Source organism: Malus domestica, chromosome 02 (genome assembly GCF_042453785.1).
Source record: "Malus domestica chromosome 02, GDT2T_hap1".
Lineage (NCBI taxonomy): Eukaryota > Viridiplantae > Streptophyta > Magnoliopsida > Rosales > Rosaceae > Malus > Malus domestica.
The window spans coordinates 2,826,020-2,845,281 of NC_091662.1; the positions used below are offsets into that span (position 1 = coordinate 2,826,020).

At 35.8% G+C, this 19,262-nt stretch overlaps 2 protein-coding genes across 5 annotated transcripts; one reads left to right on the forward strand and one right to left on the reverse strand.

Moving 5' to 3' along the window:
• The first annotated feature begins 620 nt into the window (after positions 1-620).
• LOC103448379 (uncharacterized) lies at positions 621-5,610 on the forward strand. 4 transcript variants are annotated; one of them, XR_011576253.1, is made up of 5 exons: positions 621-750; positions 1,531-1,963; positions 2,237-2,917; positions 3,544-4,655; positions 4,796-5,610. XR_011576253.1 is itself a non-coding variant. In XM_017322834.3 (5 exons), exons 2-4 carry the CDS (start codon positions 1,562-1,564, stop codon positions 3,589-3,591), a joined length of 1,131 nt encoding a protein of 376 aa, XP_017178323.2. In that variant the 5' UTR covers positions 621-750; positions 1,531-1,561; the 3' UTR covers positions 3,592-3,637; positions 4,796-5,086. The 4 variants fall into 4 exon arrangements, 2 of the variants coding, with proteins under 2 accessions (XP_017178323.2, XP_070670048.1); XR_011576255.1 differs by having other exon boundaries at positions 3,544-4,594; XM_017322834.3 differs by having other exon boundaries at positions 3,544-3,637; positions 4,796-5,086.
• A 9,047-nt stretch (positions 5,611-14,657) lies between these two features.
• Positions 14,658-19,262, reverse strand: LOC103448399 (cytochrome P450 734A1). Its single transcript, XM_008387661.4, has 5 exons — positions 18,832-19,262; positions 17,319-17,542; positions 16,992-17,233; positions 16,475-16,856; positions 14,658-15,832 (listed from the first exon to the last, which is right to left on the reverse strand). The coding sequence occupies exons 1-5, from the start codon at positions 19,115-19,117 to the stop codon at positions 15,356-15,358; spliced, it is 1,611 nt and encodes a 536-aa protein (XP_008385883.1). The 5' UTR covers positions 19,118-19,262; the 3' UTR covers positions 14,658-15,355.

Sequence of the window (19,262 nt, forward strand, 5' to 3'; positions counted from 1 at the left end):
CTGCATATCTCAATTTGGCAGACATTCTACAATAGAAGCCAACGTGACAATCCAATAATAATTAGCTCGTGAAAATGCAATTAAATAATATTTATTTAGAGAAATAAGTACGTTATATTAGTTAATTAAGACAGTATCTGTCCTTTTGTTCCTGAGTTTAATTTTCCCTCCTTCATATTAGAGTAATTAAAATATCATGTTCGAAAAAGATGTAATGTTGGTTTAGTAACAATGAAAGTAAATAACATAGTCAAACTTGTAACTAATGTTGTTCCTTGTTTTGCATCGCCTGAAAGTTTGACTTGAAATTACTCGTTAAACTTGCATTCGTGACTCATTTCATTACAATATAATTTACATTCTCACGTTAAATTACACAAATAATTTGATACAAAAAACGTAAATGTGAACAAGTTATAAACTCAAATTGTACATATTTAGAATTTACACCTGGTATTTGTAGTCGAAGTTTAACCCGAGTAAAATTTTAACAATGAATTCCCACCTCAGCAAGCTATTCTTGGGAAGATGGCAACTTGGCATAGAAACCATGCCATATTCGTTGCTTATTAAGCTAAAATATTTGGACCTTTTAAATTCCCACAAAAATATAAAAAAAAATTAATTACATAAAAAACAATAAAAATTAAAACTAACACAAAACCACCACAACAACAAGAAGAAGAGGAATAATCACAGAGTTCAAACTTTTTCTGATAACCAAATTTTTCTCTCTGAATTGGAGAAAAGGTCAGACAGAAACCTCTCTCTGTTTACGTTTCTCAATTCTTTAATCTCTCTCTGCATTTATAATTTTGATTAAATTTGTTTGTTGTGCAATCTGTTTATCTCTTGTCAGTTTAATGTTCTTCTTCTGGGTGAAGAGAATGAATTGACAAAAAGTTTTGATTTTGCTTATTGGGTTCGATCGTTTACCTTCCCCAAGCTGTTTGGTTGCCGAGAAAACGGTGGAAACAGGAAGAAAATAAACATTGGGTTGGTCTGTAATTTTGCTGGTTTGGTAGATGGTTTTGTGAAATTGGGTTGATGAAACTAAGCCATGCAGTTGAATTTAGCTCAGTTGAGTGCTGGTTTGAGTTTTCTCATGTCTTAATGAATGAAAAAGTTGGGAATCTAAAGTTTGGTGCTTTTTTAATTTTCTTGCATTTTCTCAGCAGCCAAACAGAGCATAAGTTTCGGCAGTCCGATTTGAATTTATGATCTTGTTAAATTTTTGTCCTTTAATCTTAAACCAAAGGGTTTCTGCAAGTTTTTCAATTTTTTGACTGTTGGGCTGTTTAGAAGATGCAGATCAGATAAAAATTGAATTTTTAAATCTGTTTTATTTTTGTTCTTATTTGTTTGAGATTCTCTGAATATGGATGTTCCTTCAATTGTATTACGTTGTTTGGAATCGTTTGATTGCCCTTGATCCTCACTCTTCCTTATGAGATGCTGAGATTAATATAATCTTATTCTGTAATTCATATTCTGTCTTGTGTCTTACGTTAGTTCTATTGCATAAAGCAGGTTTTTTAATTGGGAATTTGCATATAGCATCATGAGATTCAAACGAGGGAGCATCGTTGAAGTATTGAGCAAAAGGGAGATGCCTTCAGGCTGCTGGTGCTCTGCTAAGATAATCTGTGGTAACGGCCACAACTACACTGTCAGATATGATGGATATGAGGGTAACGCTGATAACGCCGTTGTGGAGAGGGTATCCAGAGATGCCATCAGGCCTTGCCCACCTTCACTGGAAGTTTCAGAGAATTTGGTTCCTGGTGATGTCATTGAGTTTTTAGACAATTTTTCTTGGAAAATGGCAGCAATTACAAAGGTTTTGGGAAAGGAGTGCTTTTTAATCAGGCCAGTCGGATCCTCCCGGCAATACAAGGTCGGAAAATTTGAAATCCGAGTCAGACAGTTTTGGCAAGATGACAAATGGGTTGTGATTGGAAAGGTAATATCATCCTAATATATTTGCTGACGCAATTTATTTATTTGCATTTATCAGTTTTATGTGTCCAAGAGTTTTCAAGTGTTAATAGTAATGAGGACCTCAAAATGTAGTATTTATTAAGGTTAATCAGTAGTGGTACAAAATTTAAGCATCACGAAGAGTGATCAAGTTTTGAATGTTTAAAGTTGGAAATTGCTTTGGTTGTTAGGATAATACTGACAGATTTCTTCTATGTTGTTTTCATGTGCTAACTTTTTGTTTACTTGCTTGTAGGGTTTGAACAATTATGAGAATAAAAAACATGGTGAATTTTTAACTCCAAAGTTCAATCAACATTCATATCGTAAAGCTCAGAAGAATGAAACGCTGACTGAGTCCTCTCATCTGAAGAGAAGATCACCCTACCTGTGTTCTCAAGATGAAGCATATGGTGGACCTGCTGAGAAGTTTAGAGCTGTTGAAAAAGAGGGAAGGTGTCTCCGAGTAATTGCTGCGAATTTCTCTACATTTTCTGAACAGGTAGATGTTGCTTTACCAGGACGTATGCAGGGTGGAAAAGATATACGTGCTTCTCTTAACAACAGAAAAAGTGTATTGTCTGATGTGGATGTGGAAAGGAGGAAACCAAGTGGTGATGTTGGGCGTTTGTTTGCTGTGAACCTAAATTTGAATGATGCTGATGGTGTCACATGCTCTGTTGGTAGTTGTAGTATCGATAGCAAAGATTTCATTAAGTTGCCTCCTCCTGTTTCTGCTAGTTCTACTGAAGATTTTGATGATCAGTTTTCCGATGCCGAATCTTCTTTTCAATTGAGATACGAGGAAGGAAACTCTCTCCTTCCTGCTAAAGAAGAATTGGCAGATGAGATCCATAGGTTAGAGTTGCATGCTTACCGTTGCACGATAGGGGCATTACATGCGTCAGGACCTTTAAGTTGGGAACAAGAAGAATTGGTGACGAATCTTCGCCTTTCACTCCATATATCAAATGATGAACATTTAATGGAGCTTAGAAACTTAATTTCTGGAGATACCAGCATTCATATTAGATGACAGGAAAACTGGAACTGCGTGTTTTGATTCATATTTTTCTTGTAGCTGTAGAATCTCGATGAGCATTTTCATTAATGACCTCGCTCCACTGTAAGAAACAAGATGAGATGTTTTGATGTCCTTTTATGTTTAGTTACAACACATAGTCCAGTTTCAATGTAGTACAAACTTTTCCAAGTATGGCTATTATTATCATACTCTTCGTTGTGGATCAATTATTCTCTTTTTGCTTTTTTCTGGGGTTGTACGGAATGCATATCAAGATTTAGAGGTTCAACATAAACCTTACCATATGAAGTTTCTGTACTATTCGCATAAGCATTTGGGTATTATCAATGTACATTGCAAACTGCAAGTAACGACTCTGCATGTTCTCGTATGACACATCTGCACATATAGAGTGCTGTATCCTTTCTTTATTTGTTGATTTGTGAGGCTAATTGCTTTCTCTTCGATTCTCTAGTGTGAATAATATGTCCCATGATTTCATTTGTGGACAGTATTAATGCATCCACTGCGTTTTCCAGGGACAAAGTAGGAGGCTTGTCGCCTTGCTTTCAAGTCTCCAAAGATGATCTTGGGGCTTGCCAGCTTTCTATCAGCCTAGACTCGAGGGCAATAGTAAGACAGCTTCTGATGCTGCTGTTCACATTAATATATCTGGTTTCTGCTTTCTTCCATATCAGGCCACCTGTGAGCCTTAGATACTTGTTTTACTGGAGGAAGTAAGACAATCTAGTGGCTGACACAGGATGACCTGAGATGTAGATGCTTGAAAGGTTTTGTTTCAAACCGCTGCCTCAGCACTTCCACTTACAGCTTATTTGACTTACTGATATCAATTTTATTCTCCATCTGCTATAGATTTATCATGTCAGCATACATACATTTCATAATCTTCTTCGTTTCTACGGTTTACAGCTTTTATTGTCTTCTGTTCTTTCTGTTTCCCGTGTCTCTGGAAGTTGTAGCTTGTCGAGTTTTATATTGTAACCTCTTAAAAATATGCAAATAACGTGTGCTACATCTTTGGGGCAATTGGAAAATTGCTTAACATGTTTTCTTTCTTGTGTACCGTAGCTGCATGTTTTTCTTTATTCAAGTAAGTGCCTGAGTACGCCATTCACTGAATTAGCATAGGGTAGTAGACCTAATGGTATCTTATGCTGATCAGCAGGAAATGTGTGATTTATTTCTCGATATTCTTCCTCAGCTTCTGATTGGGAGTGTTTTAATCCCTAATAACCAACTTTCCAAGTGTAAACAGTAAGAAGATATCCATGTCCTGATATATAGGCCATCTGACTGCCCTACAGCTCTTCAATTCTTTGTGATTATTGTTGTATTTGTTTGTATCTTTGGAAGTTATCAGACAGGTTCTGTTGCATTGCATTGCACTGCATAAGCTTTAGTGACTGGATCAATCATCCATTTCGACCAGAGTGCAGAGCGATGGACACTATGTTCCAAGAAAAAGCGAATGGATAACTTCTAATAAAGCATCCATTCACGCTTTTGCTTGCCCCTGATTGACAAAAATTGTCAGCCATGTCCTTGTACTGCAAGATTTGAACTGAGGTATGCTTGAAAGGGTTAAACTTGATACCGAAGGAAACAAAGTTATCTTTTTCTGTTAATGGTATTTGGATTGTCATTGACCTTAATCATTAGCTTTGTCCTTGTCAAGTTTCTGTAGAAAAAAACATTACTTGTTTTCGATGTCCTTCGTGGTTTGAAAGTAAAATTCGTTTTTACAGTTTTCTATGGTTCCTGCTGCAGATGCTTTCGACGCAAACTATATATCAGCTCGGAACAAATCCGGTGTGGAAACCAAGTAGCCAACAATGAGAAGCATTCGCTTTTGGTAAAGATTTGAGGATTGCTCAATAGTATACATGCTCATGAATGCGAGATGCAAAACATACTAGAATCTCGAGCATGGAACGCAAAATTTGATTGTCTCGGCAATTCCAAATGATTCAGCTAAGTATTGTCACCCCCTCTGGCAAGTCTGGCATTGTGTGAAAGTTCATTTGTTTCTATATCAGCAGAGCATTCACTGTTGCTGCATGCCATACCATGAGACCCTACTTCGTTTGTATCTCGTGAAAATTTTCAGAGAATGCGACAATTTTTTCTGGTTTTCATATCTTGTGAAGATTTATGGGAATCGAGATCCTTTCCGGATCTCCAAGTCTGGAGCCCGCGGATCCAAGGATTTGGGTCGTTCAAAGGGGGGAGAGAGATCCAGACGTTTGATTTGTGTGGAGTGGCCAGTGAGATACAAAAATAAGGGCCATAGGATTTTAAATGAGTAGTTCAGATTTTTTAATCTGCGGACTCCGGACACAAAAATCCGAAGAGGCTCTCCATCCGATTTATAGGTTCCAACTTTAGGGGTCCGAAGTTCCGAATTATTCGTACATGCAAAACGGGACTGTTTTTATGGCCCTTAAGACAAAAGAAAAAACAGTTTAATGGGCCCAAGTTTTTGTTTTCTTGCTAAAGTAGGTTCGGACTTTTGGGTTTCATGTATTCAATATTTGGTTGCAAGTTGCAACCCACCATCAGAAGTCATATTAAATTTTGATAAAGTGATGATTTGATGGCATTGGCATGTAAGAAAATTTAGGGTAAAGTACAAAAAACTACCTCAACTATTGATGTCACGACACTTTCATACTTCATCTTTTAAAATTGACAATGTCATACCCCATCTTTAGAATTTGGTCCAATGTTATACCTGTCATTACTTGACAGTTTACTTTTCAGTTAAATGCTGACGTGGCTTGATTCGAGGCCCATTTTCTATTAAAAATTTATTAAAATATTATTAAAAACTAAAAAAAAATTCATTTAATAATTTTTTAAAACAATAAAGAAAAGTAAAAAAAAAAATTTAAAAATAAAAAATCCCTCTTCGTCCCTTCCTCTTCTCTCTCTCTCTCCCTCTCCCCATCTTCATCTTCTTCCCAGATTAATCTTCAACCAAAAAAAAAAAAAAATTGAAAACCCATCAACACCCCCCGCCCAAAGAAGAAGAAGAAGAGGAAAAAAAAAAAAGCAACCCAACCTAGTTCGCCCCCCAACCCCCGATAACCCAGAAAGAAGGAGGAGGAAGAACAAGAAAAAAAAAAAAAAACCCCAACCCAACCCAGTTCGTCCCCACCCCCCCCCCCCCGGGCCGCCGCAACCCATAAAGAAGAAGAAGGAGAAGAAAAAGGAAAGAAAAAAAAATCCAAAGCGAACCCAGTTCGTCCCCCCTCCCCCCCCCCCCCAACCTAACCTCTTGCCAACCCCAAATCCACCACTCTCATCCATTCTCCACATCCTCTTCCACACCCATCCTCCACCTTCTCCGCGCACCCATCTTCTTACCGACATGATCTGGGTTTTTTTTTTTTTTGGGTTGCAGGAGGGAGAATAGGGGGTGGGGGAAGACCAAGGAAGAAAATATCGGTAATATCGGAAATATCGGTAGTCCGAAAACACGGAAATATCGATGGAAATATCGGGATAATATCGATATCGATAAAAATTACATGGAAACCACGGAAATTGTAAGAAAAACTTGGAAATTTTTATTGAAACTTTGCAGGATGTTTATTTAGTCAATTATCTATTAGTTTATCACAAAAAATTAGAAGGAAATGCATTGCATGGTGGATTTAACTAATTTAAGTTGATTATATAGCGAGCTGGCAAACATTGTGAGTGTAGAAAATATGTAGTAATTAATGAAAGAAGTTTAAACACACCATAATCATTTATATATAATGAATTAGTACAATATTTTACACTTTTATACATTGCATGGTAAGATACATTAGTGACTTATTCTTATAACGGGTACATATCAATTTTTTTATAAAAATTAATGGGTACAAACTTATTCTTATTTTATTTTTTTATATATTTGAAATGTTTGAATTGAAAATTAATTAGGAGTTTAATAAGGATGTGAGTATTAAAACTCTAAATCAATTACTAATTTTTGTTATGAAAGTAATGTAACTTACATGTAATTCATTAATGCTAGGGACTTTGATCAAAATATAAAAACTGATAAGATCTTAGTCAATAAACATTAGAAACTAGGGATCAGATACTAATTTTTCTTTATTTTTTAAAAATAACAATAATTTGGTTAATCACATTTTACATCATCTAGTTTCGAGAAAAAAGAAAATTGTTTGGTCAATTTTGAAAGCCATATCAAAATTTTGAGTGATATTTTTATCCAACGTGTTAATACAAAATCATATAGACATAGTACATGATTAGGTAATTATAGGTTTTTAATTAAATTGATGATGTAGTAAATATAAGACTAACGTAGAAACGTCACTTCCACCATTTAGACTAAATTGTATGATTGGTTTTCCTTTCATGTTATTAATTTGAATAGAAGCCGAAGCTCTACGATGACGAGTTTTTGTTCATATGTGCTAGTTTGGTTTCCCTCATTAGCCCACAAATAAATCGAATACCTATCATATCATTATTTTGGCGAACAGTCAAATTAGCAAATAACCAAAAGACGTATATCAATATGATATTTTTCTAATGGTGCAATGTGAGAAAATTAGTACTCATCGTTAAACTCATTCCCCAACCTAAAATGTATAAATCAAAATAGCCTTAAATTCTTTGGTGGGTAATTGAAAAACTAAATTGCAACTCGTATAAGTCCAAAAGATCATTACCCATAATAAAAACGCAATTTTGTTGGATAAAGCCGGTGGTTGTTGAATGGGAAAGTGAAGAGCTGCCTCAACTTCGGCAGCAGAAGCCTCCCGGAGTTTCTCCATTGAATTTTTGTCCATGCTGCCAAAAATAATGATGTTTGGCACAAATTATGAGCACGTAGCTCAGTCAAAGTACTTGGTAGAGAGGGAAAAGAGGATATGGAATAATACCTCAAGCGAGTTGACGAGGGACTCTCAGGTTCAGCATAAGAAGATGATGTTCCAAAAGTCCTTGCGTTAGCATGATGTCCCACATCGCCCAAGTGACAAAGAAGAAGCTGGTGGAGGGCTTATAAAAAGGACCAGAAGGCCACACGATAAAGCATAACCCCATATCGCGATATTATTGCTTATATCGCGATATTATCGATAATATTGCGATATTATCGATATTATCGCGATATATGATCGATAATTAAGGGATAAGTGTGAAAGTATCGTTGGCTTAAAAAAACGATAATATCGGCGATATTTCGCCGATATTATCGATATTTTGTTCCTTGGGGAAGACAAACTAAGGGTGGGTGCGGGGGAAGACAAATTGGAATTTGTTTTTTTTTGTTTTTTGTTGGGGGTTACAGGTGGGGGGGGGGGGAACGATGAAGATGGGGAGAAAAGAGAGGAGGAGGGGGGAAAGGGAGGGACGAACTGAGGGCTGTTTTTTTTTTTTTTTTTAACTTTTCTTTATTATTTTAATATTTAATAAATATTAAATATTTTTTTTAGTTTTTAATAATTTTTTAATAAAAAGTGGGTTCTGAATCAATCAACGTTAGCATTTAACTGAAAAGTAAACGGCCAAGTAACGGAAGGTATAACATTGGACCAAATTCTAAAGATAAGGTATGACATTGTCAATTTTAAAAGATGAGGTATGAAAGTGTCGTGACACCAATAGTTGAGGTAGTTTTTTGTACTTTACCTGAAAATCTAATATGCACACGGTAGCAAAAGTTTTTGGATAAAATTAATTTCAAATATGAAAAAGAAAAGCTCATAAAAATGTTTTGAAATGATATCAATTGGGTAGGCAACATTTGGACAAAGGGCAATTTTGCACATCTTTACAACTCCTATTATTCATGACTGTGGAGCAAAAAATAATCGCAAAAATTATAGAGGTGACACGTGAATTTTTGGACAAGTAAGGCGAGATTACTCTCTAGGCACACCGGAATTTTTACACGCATGCAACAAACAATGACGGTTCAATTAAGGAAAAGTCAAAGGTGATCTTTATGGAATTTATTCAAATTCCCCTCATCACTCCCTCATTGATTTTATTCAATAAGGTAACTTCCAAAACTTCCTATTTAATTTGGGATAATTACCATGATAAAAATATTATTTCACATAATATCTTGCAATAATTCATCCAATTCCACCATATATGACTGGCCATTCTTCACCCAAAGGGTCAGCCACCCTCCTATAAATATCACACTTATTTCACTAAAATGCTAAGTCATTTGCTACCTACAAACTCTTAAATACATTCTTTTCGTAATTCTAACTTTTGTATCGGTGATTCTTCGGCCAAAATCCCTCAATTCATTATGGGAGCGTGAGGTTTTTGGTCTTAATAAAATGTGTTATTTCTTTGTAGGTGTATTTTTGTCAAAGAAAGAGACGGCGGAAATTTGCATCCATAATAGTTACGTGGATATCTGAACTAACTCATGTTGAAAATTTGCGGATGAGTTGTGGTTGGCACTCGAACACAAACCTAGCTAGTTCATCCCAAAATGCGTTTAGGCGTCTACTTTTCTTAGTAAGGATTGGGTTGATTGGCTTAGATAGTGTAACTCACTAAATTCAACATAGTCGCATGAAGAAGTGAAAGCTACCCCTTTCAGAAAGATGATAGAATTAGTCGGGATAATTTTCCTTTATATCTACTGCATTTTGTACCTTCAACTTATATTTAAAAATTATCATTCATTCTTTCTCTAATTTCGATATACTTTGAATCTATCGAGTCAATATAATCTATCTAAATTTATCTTCTCTAACAAACGCAGCCTCGAATAAAGCACAAAAAGCAAAAATATATTACCCAGAACGATTCGATGACTTTGAGTGGTTGGTACTTCTACGATCTTATTCACACAACGTGTTCGACTACAGTGATTACAGAAAGCTGCACTAAGCTAACCACATGGCCATCTCTAACTTTATATTCGCATCCTTCATATAGTTCATATGTTGATGAAAATTTGCTATGTTTCTTAATTTCTCGTCTCCTTCCTTGAGAGGCAGTAATTAGATAGAATCTTAGGAGCAAAAGGGCAACCAAACAGGTGGGTTTGTCACAAAAATGACCAACAAAATTCGAAGGGGTCATTCTTTGCAAAGGCGTTTTTGGATTAACAAATGAGTGTTGCATTTACGTGGCTCCACCAAATCCTCTCCAATTGTCTCACTATCTATCTCTTCATGATTGTCAATCCCATGTGATTTTGCCTCTCCCACAAATGGAGACATAGAGGAGATGTATGTCTCATTGATAAAGACTAGCGCGCAACCAAACTTTGATAAGAGTTACTGCAACTTATTACGATCAACTTATGAACGTCGTCGTTAGGTAAATAAGAAGACTTAGTTAAACCGAACACCAAGAACAAAAAAACAAAACTAAAACTATGAAGTTGCACAAACAAATTCATTTTTGAGTTACTGCAATTTATCCCGACTCATGAACTTAACTTATCAACAAATGGCCTGGTTGGGGGTGCTATGTGGTTGCACCATCTTATCAGTTATCACCTTCAATTTGGACAAGAATGTTACACGTTGTCTTTTGAATGTCCAACACAAACTTTAGTTACTTTCACCTAACATATGCAACACTTATTAAATGTCTGGCCAACTTTTTCCTTGTGTCTCTCCATCGAGTTTTCCATGCCACTTCCTTTTGGAACAGTGAACATGCATGTGTGTGCTACTGTAAACTCGGATAGAAATTCAATCAAACAAGTATTAATGTATTTGGGCTGTCAGCAATTGTTGGGATCCGCTTAATATATATCAGATGCCATTTGTTCATCACACACATCCATTTAAAATAATTATCTCGTCATATACACATGAGTATGAATGGCTGCAATTGAAGATAAGATGAGAGAAAATAGGGTGAGTTGATTTGGACACATGAACCAAACACGTACAAAAGCTCCGGTTAGAAGATGAGACTATAAGACGAAGCCTCACAGCAAAAGGGGTAGAGTAATTAGGAAAACATGAAAAAACAATTTAAGAAAAGATACGGAGTATTTAGAACTAACGAAAGACATGATGCAAAATCGAGTGCATTGAAGTTTTAAGATTCATACAACTGACCACACTTAATAAGATAAAACTTTGTTGTTGTTTGCGGCATATAGACATGCAGATATGTATGTTTGTGTGTGTGTGTATCTGTATATATTATTTCCTATACAATTAACTAGTTAAGCCTTGTGATACATCCCAGTGATCATATATATATATATATATATATATGGTAGGTGGAGAAAAAGATCATGGGCTATGTGAAACACTGAGATATGGAATTATGTATGATATAGTATATTGAAGGAGTAAGACGTTCATACGAAATTGGCAGTGGAGGCTAGAGGAAAAGGCCATCATACAAAACAGAAATAGCTAGGCCTTTGGTCTATGCCGACAAGGTCGCATTAATCAAGGGCAGACATTAGCCAGCTCAATTCCTTTGGCAGGGCTGCAAATTTGGGAGACCATAGTAAGGGAATTTATATTAATAATTCTTTTAAATATTGATGTAATATACTATATAATGTGATTAAGGGAATTGGGAGATGTTCCTGTCACAACCATATATCTTGAGTATTTCCTAGGGATCTATAAAACACTAGTTTTTTAATTTGGTGGAGGGGACAAAAACCCATTTTAATTCCTTGGACAGTATACAAGTTAGGAATTGGGACATCTTCCATGGAGATAATCAATATATATTGAAACGTATTGTGACTAATTTACATGTTAGAAGAAGAGTGGTTGACAAAATTGATATACTAGAGATTAAATAAATATCCATGCATGCATAGAATAAGTAGATTATTAACACTACGTAACAATGTGCCGATCTCACTAAAAGTTACCTCGTTCATGACCTGTAGGCTCGTAGCTTGACCTTCCTGTTCTCAGGGTTCAAATCAAACGGCTACTTGCACAAAAAGAAAATGGTTTGTCCAAATAACTATAACTTTACCTCAAGTTTTTCTGGAATATTGTCTGTTATATTAAATTATAAAGATGGAGAGGGAAATATTATCAAATATTGTTTACAAATGCAGTTTGACCTTTTAAGATGGAGCCATCAGCCATTGGAGGAGTGTTGATATTGTCGCCTAGCAAAGCTGGCGAGACATTGCCCTAGATGTTAATGTGGGAAGCATGCTCAAGACGAAGCACAAGTGAACAAAGAAGTCTCCAAGAGATAAAAGAAAAGTTAAAGTTAAACATTCAAGATTAGGACATGGATTACAGTTAATCAGGGGAATCGTGTTACAGATTAAACAACTGGGAAAAAAAGCTAATGAAGAATCATAGGTGCGTCGTGAAACATTATATTCTTGTTTTATGTGATTGGAGCATCGTAAAGGTAATTCTCATGCCTTCTACTCACATAGAAAGAAAGCAAAGGAAGCACACTTCACCAAGATTAATAAGGTATTCACTTAACATAATAATGGTTCTTCATGCAGCACGAATTTTAAGATAATCGATAAGGAAGAATAATCAGATTGTAATCTACATAATAATGTAGTAAAATTGTACCTGAATAGAAAGTTGTCAGTTCTGTGTGCAGCCAGAGAGAGAGATGATTAATTTGTGGGGGATGTTAGTATGCTACCGACTTTTTCAGTTTTTTTCTGATTTTACAATGTTGAACAGTTATTGCAATGTTTAGCTCTAGTTCTATCTCTGAAAAAATTCAATCATAAATTGTTTAAATGTTTGATTAAAGTTGTCAAACTTTCAGTGTTTAACTGAATAACGTGATTCGTCTATTTATTATATAAATGCTAGATGCTAAACAATTTTAAGTTCAAATGATTTTGGTAGAGTTGATCTTCAAAGAGTGATCATAAAAAATAAACAATTTGAATTATCATGTAACATTCTAGGATGAGATTACTCAATTAAAAAAGTTGCTAACATTCCTTTAATGTGTGAAGTTTAATATTATGAGCCATATATTAAGGCAATTAGGGATGAGTAATGAGATCACATGCATCTTGGCATGCTTCTTGTTGATTCCTTCAACAAAAAAGCTAAAAATTATACACCAAAACAGGAGGAGAGATTTGTTACTTGTAGCTCAAACCCACATGCTTCCATGGGGACCATCAAACCCCCAAAATTAGAGAGAGGCTACCTTCCAAGAGCATGAGAAGATCCCAAAAAGTAATACAACAATAAAGGTTTGGTTTCTCTCAAATCTTACTCGGGTTTTTCTTTAGCAATACGTAGTATTTGATCCTTCGGTGTTACTTTTTAATTAAATTAGCATGTGTAAGAGATATTCTTGGAGCTAAACAGTTGAATGGGTCTCCATCACTCCACTTCAGGTCCCAATTTTACTTGCAATTGGAGTTAGCCGGTTTCTCTTTCTTCCATATCCATAATTTTTGCCACCCGTTCGATTGGACAAGAATCAATCCAAACCGTTGAATTGTAGTAGCATGCATTGATCCGTATCACTAAAGATTTTCGATCTTACTCCTCACTAAACTACAACTCAAAAGCCCCAAACCCCATAAAGGAGAATGTTTCAAAAAAGTGCATTTGCATGCTGGATTGCAGTATATTTGCTTTAAAACAATATTTCATGCCTTGAGTGCCAATTCTTCTTTTGTTAGTAACACACCAAAAATTAACATTACATTTATTTTGAAAATCTTAAAAAGAAAAAACAAGGATCAAGTATTTGAGCCGCTAATGTTCATCACAAAATATATGTTTTTTTTTTATGTGTATGTAATAGGACACTGCTTGCTTCTTTACATGTAAAGTATCATCAATTCTTACTTACAAGTCACTTTTGACATATATTGCTTATATAAGAAGAATCGTTCATCACCAACCAAAAATGTTTATACAAATCTATTAAACTTTGATTCGTCTGTAAAAAGGAATGGTTGATTTCTTATGGCAAACTTCTTTGTTTGTGAATAAACTTTGATTTTTTTTCCTAATGCTTTCTACTACTAGTTCATAGATTCAACGTTGTGAATAAAATTCGTGGTACCCCAAAATGGTACTATAAAAACTTCATGCATGATTCACGTATATTTTATTATGAGAAACTCATCAAAAGTGAGACTTTTCATGGATTATCTGTCACGATATTTTATAATGTTAATATGAGAATTAACATTAAACTGTAAGGTGACATATATAGAATCCATGAAGAGTCCCGCTTTAAAAAAAATCCCTTTAGCATTTCTCTTTACTAGACATATTTACATTGGGTTGCTCAACTTAACTGGTAGCCATTCATAATAGCATATATTACACAGCCTGCTCTAGAGTATAACCATGAAATATGCAAATCTTAGTGCATTGGTAACATATATCAGTACATTTGTTTGGGTTCCAACAGCTTGTTTTCTAATCAACCGAGCTCTCTTCTCCCAAAAATCGAATTGAGTTTAAAATATACAACTCCTAAAACCCCTACAATTAATTGCCATATACATTTTCTATAAGCGATATTTTACTTTAAATTAATATGAGCTGTAAGTGATGGAGTCGAACTCAGAATGTAAAGAACAAAACAAATTTGCTTTGAGTAATATAACTACGCTCACGTTCAAAAATCGCCGAATAATTCAATGTGGAAAAAGTGAAATTCTTGAACAAGTAGCTAGGCAACCAATTAATGTCCATTGATGCAAAATGATACCACAAACTTTGTAGAAAAAAAAACGAGAGCAGAATATACATTACATACCAACAAGAGAGAGAGAGGAAGCTAACCTACTTGTTAGCGATTCACTAATTCCTAATTAAATCCAGACAAATAAAAATAAAAATAAAGAAAGACTTACACACGACAAGAGGGTTAATTTTTTTTTTTTTCCTTTTTCCCTTTGGTAAAAAACCATGGTCATGAGGGTTAGTAAAAAGCTAGGTGAAAGGAAGGAAAACAGATGCTCTCCAGATCTAAAGATCCTGAGTCTAAGGATCAAATGATACGAGCAGTTGAATTTTGATCAAATGACTACAATTATTATAACTTTTAAAGGAACTCTTGTTTGTAGCTCTAAAAGTTATAATAATTGTAATCATTAGATCAAATTTCAACGGTGTGAATCATTTGATCCTTAGGCTCAGAATCTTTAGATGCGGAGAGGATCTAGGAGTGCAACATCTTTCTATTAAGATATTATCTTTTACCTTAATTAACTTGGCTCCTATGGTTTTAAGGAAACCCAGCAAAAAAAAGAAAGAAAAAGAAAACAAAATAAGGAAAATCGGCCAAATGGGTACTTCGGTCAATTCATCCGAATCATACGGCACACTCACACGCAAACGACTGGTATTGCATAGTGACAGTAAGAGATCAAGGTCCTTGATTTCGATCTTGATCTTGATCTTGACCCTGATTATGCTGTGGTAGGCGTTGGAAAATGATGGGTGCACCGTATTGTGGGTGAAGTAGCATCAGGACGGTAGGTGCATGTTGATAGGTAGGGGCCAGCCTGAAAGAGAAGCGTTGAAGCATGATGGCAAGGGCTAGTTTAGCCTGCAACAACGCTAGATTCTGCCCGATGCATGTGCGGACACCAAGCCCGAACGGAATGAACGCCACCGGATGCTTGGCGGCCCGCGCCACGCCCTCCGCGAACCGGCTCGGGTTGAACTCCTTCGCATCATTCCCCCATATGCTCTGATCGTGATGAACGGCTATGATTGGAATCAAAAGCTCGGTCCCACGTGGGACATTGTATCCCCCGAGCTCCACATCCGTTCTCGACCGTCGGATCGTTGCGATCGCAGGCGGGTACAAACGTAGTGATTCATTGAGGACCATATTCAACTGCACATCATATCATATCATATGCCCGTAAATAAAAGTTCGAAAATAAAGAATGAAATAACTAAAATATCCTTGTGCCTAACTTTTGCATGTGAAAATGACTATACTGCCAGTGAATGTTTTACAAAAAAACATGTAACAGAAAAGCAAAAGGTGTCCGTTTGTTTTTTATCAGGAAACAAACATTGGACAGAGACAAAACACGATTTCCGTCCACTGGTCTAAAAATCCTTGTCTAGGTCCCGCCTAAACGCTAAGCGGTTGGATACCATTTTGATTAATGTCTAGACGTTTGAAAATTTAGAAATAGCTTCTAGACCTGCTGAGGCACCCACTTAGACCGCCTAGACACCCGCTTAGGTTACGACTTACCTAGATAGAAAATAGATAACTTTCATTTGAAAATTATATGCTTGTTCCTCGTATTTTATAATATATATGTAATTTTATTTTGAATATAATTTATGATGTAATTATATATATTTTTAATATAAACAGACATTTATTTACATAAAATATAACAGATTTACTTAAATTCACTTAATCCGTCTAGGCTTCAGCCCACCGCTCGATTGGCACCCGGTGTCTTTTAGAACCTTGTTTCCGTCCCAATATATTATCTAAAGCTTCTGTTTGGCTTACCGTCTTAAGCTTTACTACGTCGTCTTTAGAGGGTATGTCACGTGATCCACACACCATCAGCACCTCGTCACGTGCCTGTATCTGCCACTGTGGGTGCATTGCTAGGAGAACCGTTGTCCACGTCAGCAAATTGGATGTGGTATCTTTTCCCGCAAAGAAGAAGCTCTTGCATTCTTCAACAATGTCGTTGACAGTGATATTGGAAGAAGGAGAAGAATTTGAGGCCTGAATCATAAGACCTAGTAAATCTTTCGGGCATTTTTCATGCACGTTTTCGCCCGAGTTCGAATTCTCTACCCGTCGATCGATCAGCTTCATCAGTGACTTCCTGATTTGCTTGTCCAATTTCCATGAATTTATGTTTCGTTTTGTGGGCAAGAATCTGAAAAATCAAATGAAATTTAACCTTAAGTATCGCGGGTTATAAAGTATTAAGGCGAAGTTGAGCTTTTAAACAAATAAAACGCTACTTTTACTATATTTTTCATACTATATTTGTATATAAACAAAACGTTACCTGTAACCAGGGATGGAAACTTTTTGAAAAGCCTCGGTAACAAACGCCATTTGCTGAGCTTGTAGCCGGAAAACGGCTTTGCCATCTTCGTAGCTGCTTCCGAACGCCGTGCGGGTAATTATATCTTCGGTTAGGTTTTGGAACCACTCGGAAACTTCAATCTCGACCTCACCGGAGCTGGACATTGCTGACCATTTGTCCATCATGTCTACTATACTCGTTGCCATCACCGGTATCAACAACTGAAACCAGTAATCATTTCCATCAATATTTTTATTAGGATTAAGGGAATATAAACAATAATTAGAGAGTTAACTAACTGTTTACCTTGAGATTCTCCATATGGAAGGTAGGGGTAATTATTTTTCTATGGCGAGCCCATTTTTCACCTTTGAGGCTTAGGAGGCCATTACCTTCCAGCTGTTTAACAAGTGGGTGAGCCTCATTTTTTTCATAAAATTCTGATTTTGAGGTAAATATTTCCCTAATTAGATCAGGATCAGCAACTGTGAGTCGAACTGTAATTCCAAACCATACAAGAAATGTTGCACCTGCAGTAAAAATATTGGAGAAAATTAAAAAAAAAAAGTAAATTAATTAGGTAGGTTAAAATTTAAGCCATAGGAGTTAGCTCAATAGTGACAATAAGTAGGATAATGAGTGTAGTAGTAGGCTAGGTTTAGGATTCGAAATCTTTAACGTAACCGAAAAAAAATGTACATTAAACTAAAATAAAATAAATATATAAAATTAATAATGGAGGAGTAGTTATAAACTTATAAGGATGGATAGTGTAGACCCTACCAAGAGAGCAAAAACAAAGAAAATAAGGAAGAAGACAACTCAGAACGAAGCTATTAACAATACAAAGCAGGAAAAATACAAGTTCATTTGGGAAACTCAAGCCTTCCAAAAAAACAAAAGAAAACATGACATAAAAACTGAAAAAGTGGTGAAAGCTTTACTCCCGCTGAAAAGTTGAACATTTTCATCATCTTTCACTTTGAAGAATGAAAAATTATTCGATTGGGAAAGGGGAAAAAAGGAGTAGGATTTTTTCCTCTTCTAATTTCATTTTTCTCCAATATTTTCAGATTTAAACGGTTACGATAAGTCATGTCAATATCTAGTGTTAACTTTTTTATAAAGAGAGAAAAAAAAGAGAAATCGAAAGAGGAAGAGACTGGATATAAGAGAATTTGAAAGGGAGATAATCCTGCTAAAAAAAGGACATTAACAGGACATTGTTACCATGGAGGTTTTAAAAGAAATGAAGGGGGGAAAAGCTGCGGAAAGAACAAAATCTCAACTTCAACATCAAGCATCTAAGCTCTGAAGAACAAAAAAAAAGCCTGAAAAATGCGTAAGAAGAAGTACCCAAAACTGAAAAAAAAAAAAGCCTTTCAAAAAAGCCACAGACTCTGAGCATCACAAAACCAAGGTAAAGCAACAATCATGCATAGTAGAAGAGAGCACACACCAATAGCTACTTTAATGGTTTTCAAGGGAAATAAAAAAAAACAAGTTAAATTATTATTAACACCCTTTCATCAACTTGTTTAGAGCATTCAAGCAAAAATTAACAAATATGTCAATGTAATATCCAGATATTAATGTAAAGGTTTTGAAAAAAGAGACAGGAACACTTTTCGTTACACCTGAGGTCCGAGTTTGAATCCCTCTACTCCAGTATTGCTTGTGTAAAAAAACCAAGGGAAAGGACCAAGGGAAAGGATGACAAGCCAAACAATTGAAAAACCAGGTATTGAAACTTGAAAAGACTTCAAAACAAGGAACCGAAAATGATGAGAGAGAGAGAGAGAGAGAGAGAGGGAAATACCGTAGGTTTTCCTCCAATGATGGTAAAAAGGAAGAACTCTAGGGAGAATATGGTGAGAGGAGGAAGGAAGGGTTTGAGAGGAGGCCTTGATCATCATCCCAGCAAGTTCTTTGTAATTTCCAATGAAGAAACGGTAAGGAGGTCCTCTGATCCCTTGCTTCCCAAAATGTTCTTCAATTTTCCTGGGCCTCCACCAGAGAACCACCGCCATCTTCAGAGAAAAAACCAACACCATTAAAGATATGCAAACAAATTTGAGCCACGAAAAGATGAGCTCGTGCTCCATCTTAACGTTCTAATAAAACCGCTATCGTTTAACTTCCTCCTCAATGTGGAGAGTGAAGTAGCCTTTCTTTGCTTCTTTTATCTGATTTGCTTGTGGTGCTGTTTACTTGTTATAGTCTTTCTTGGGTGGTTTACAGAAAGCAGAG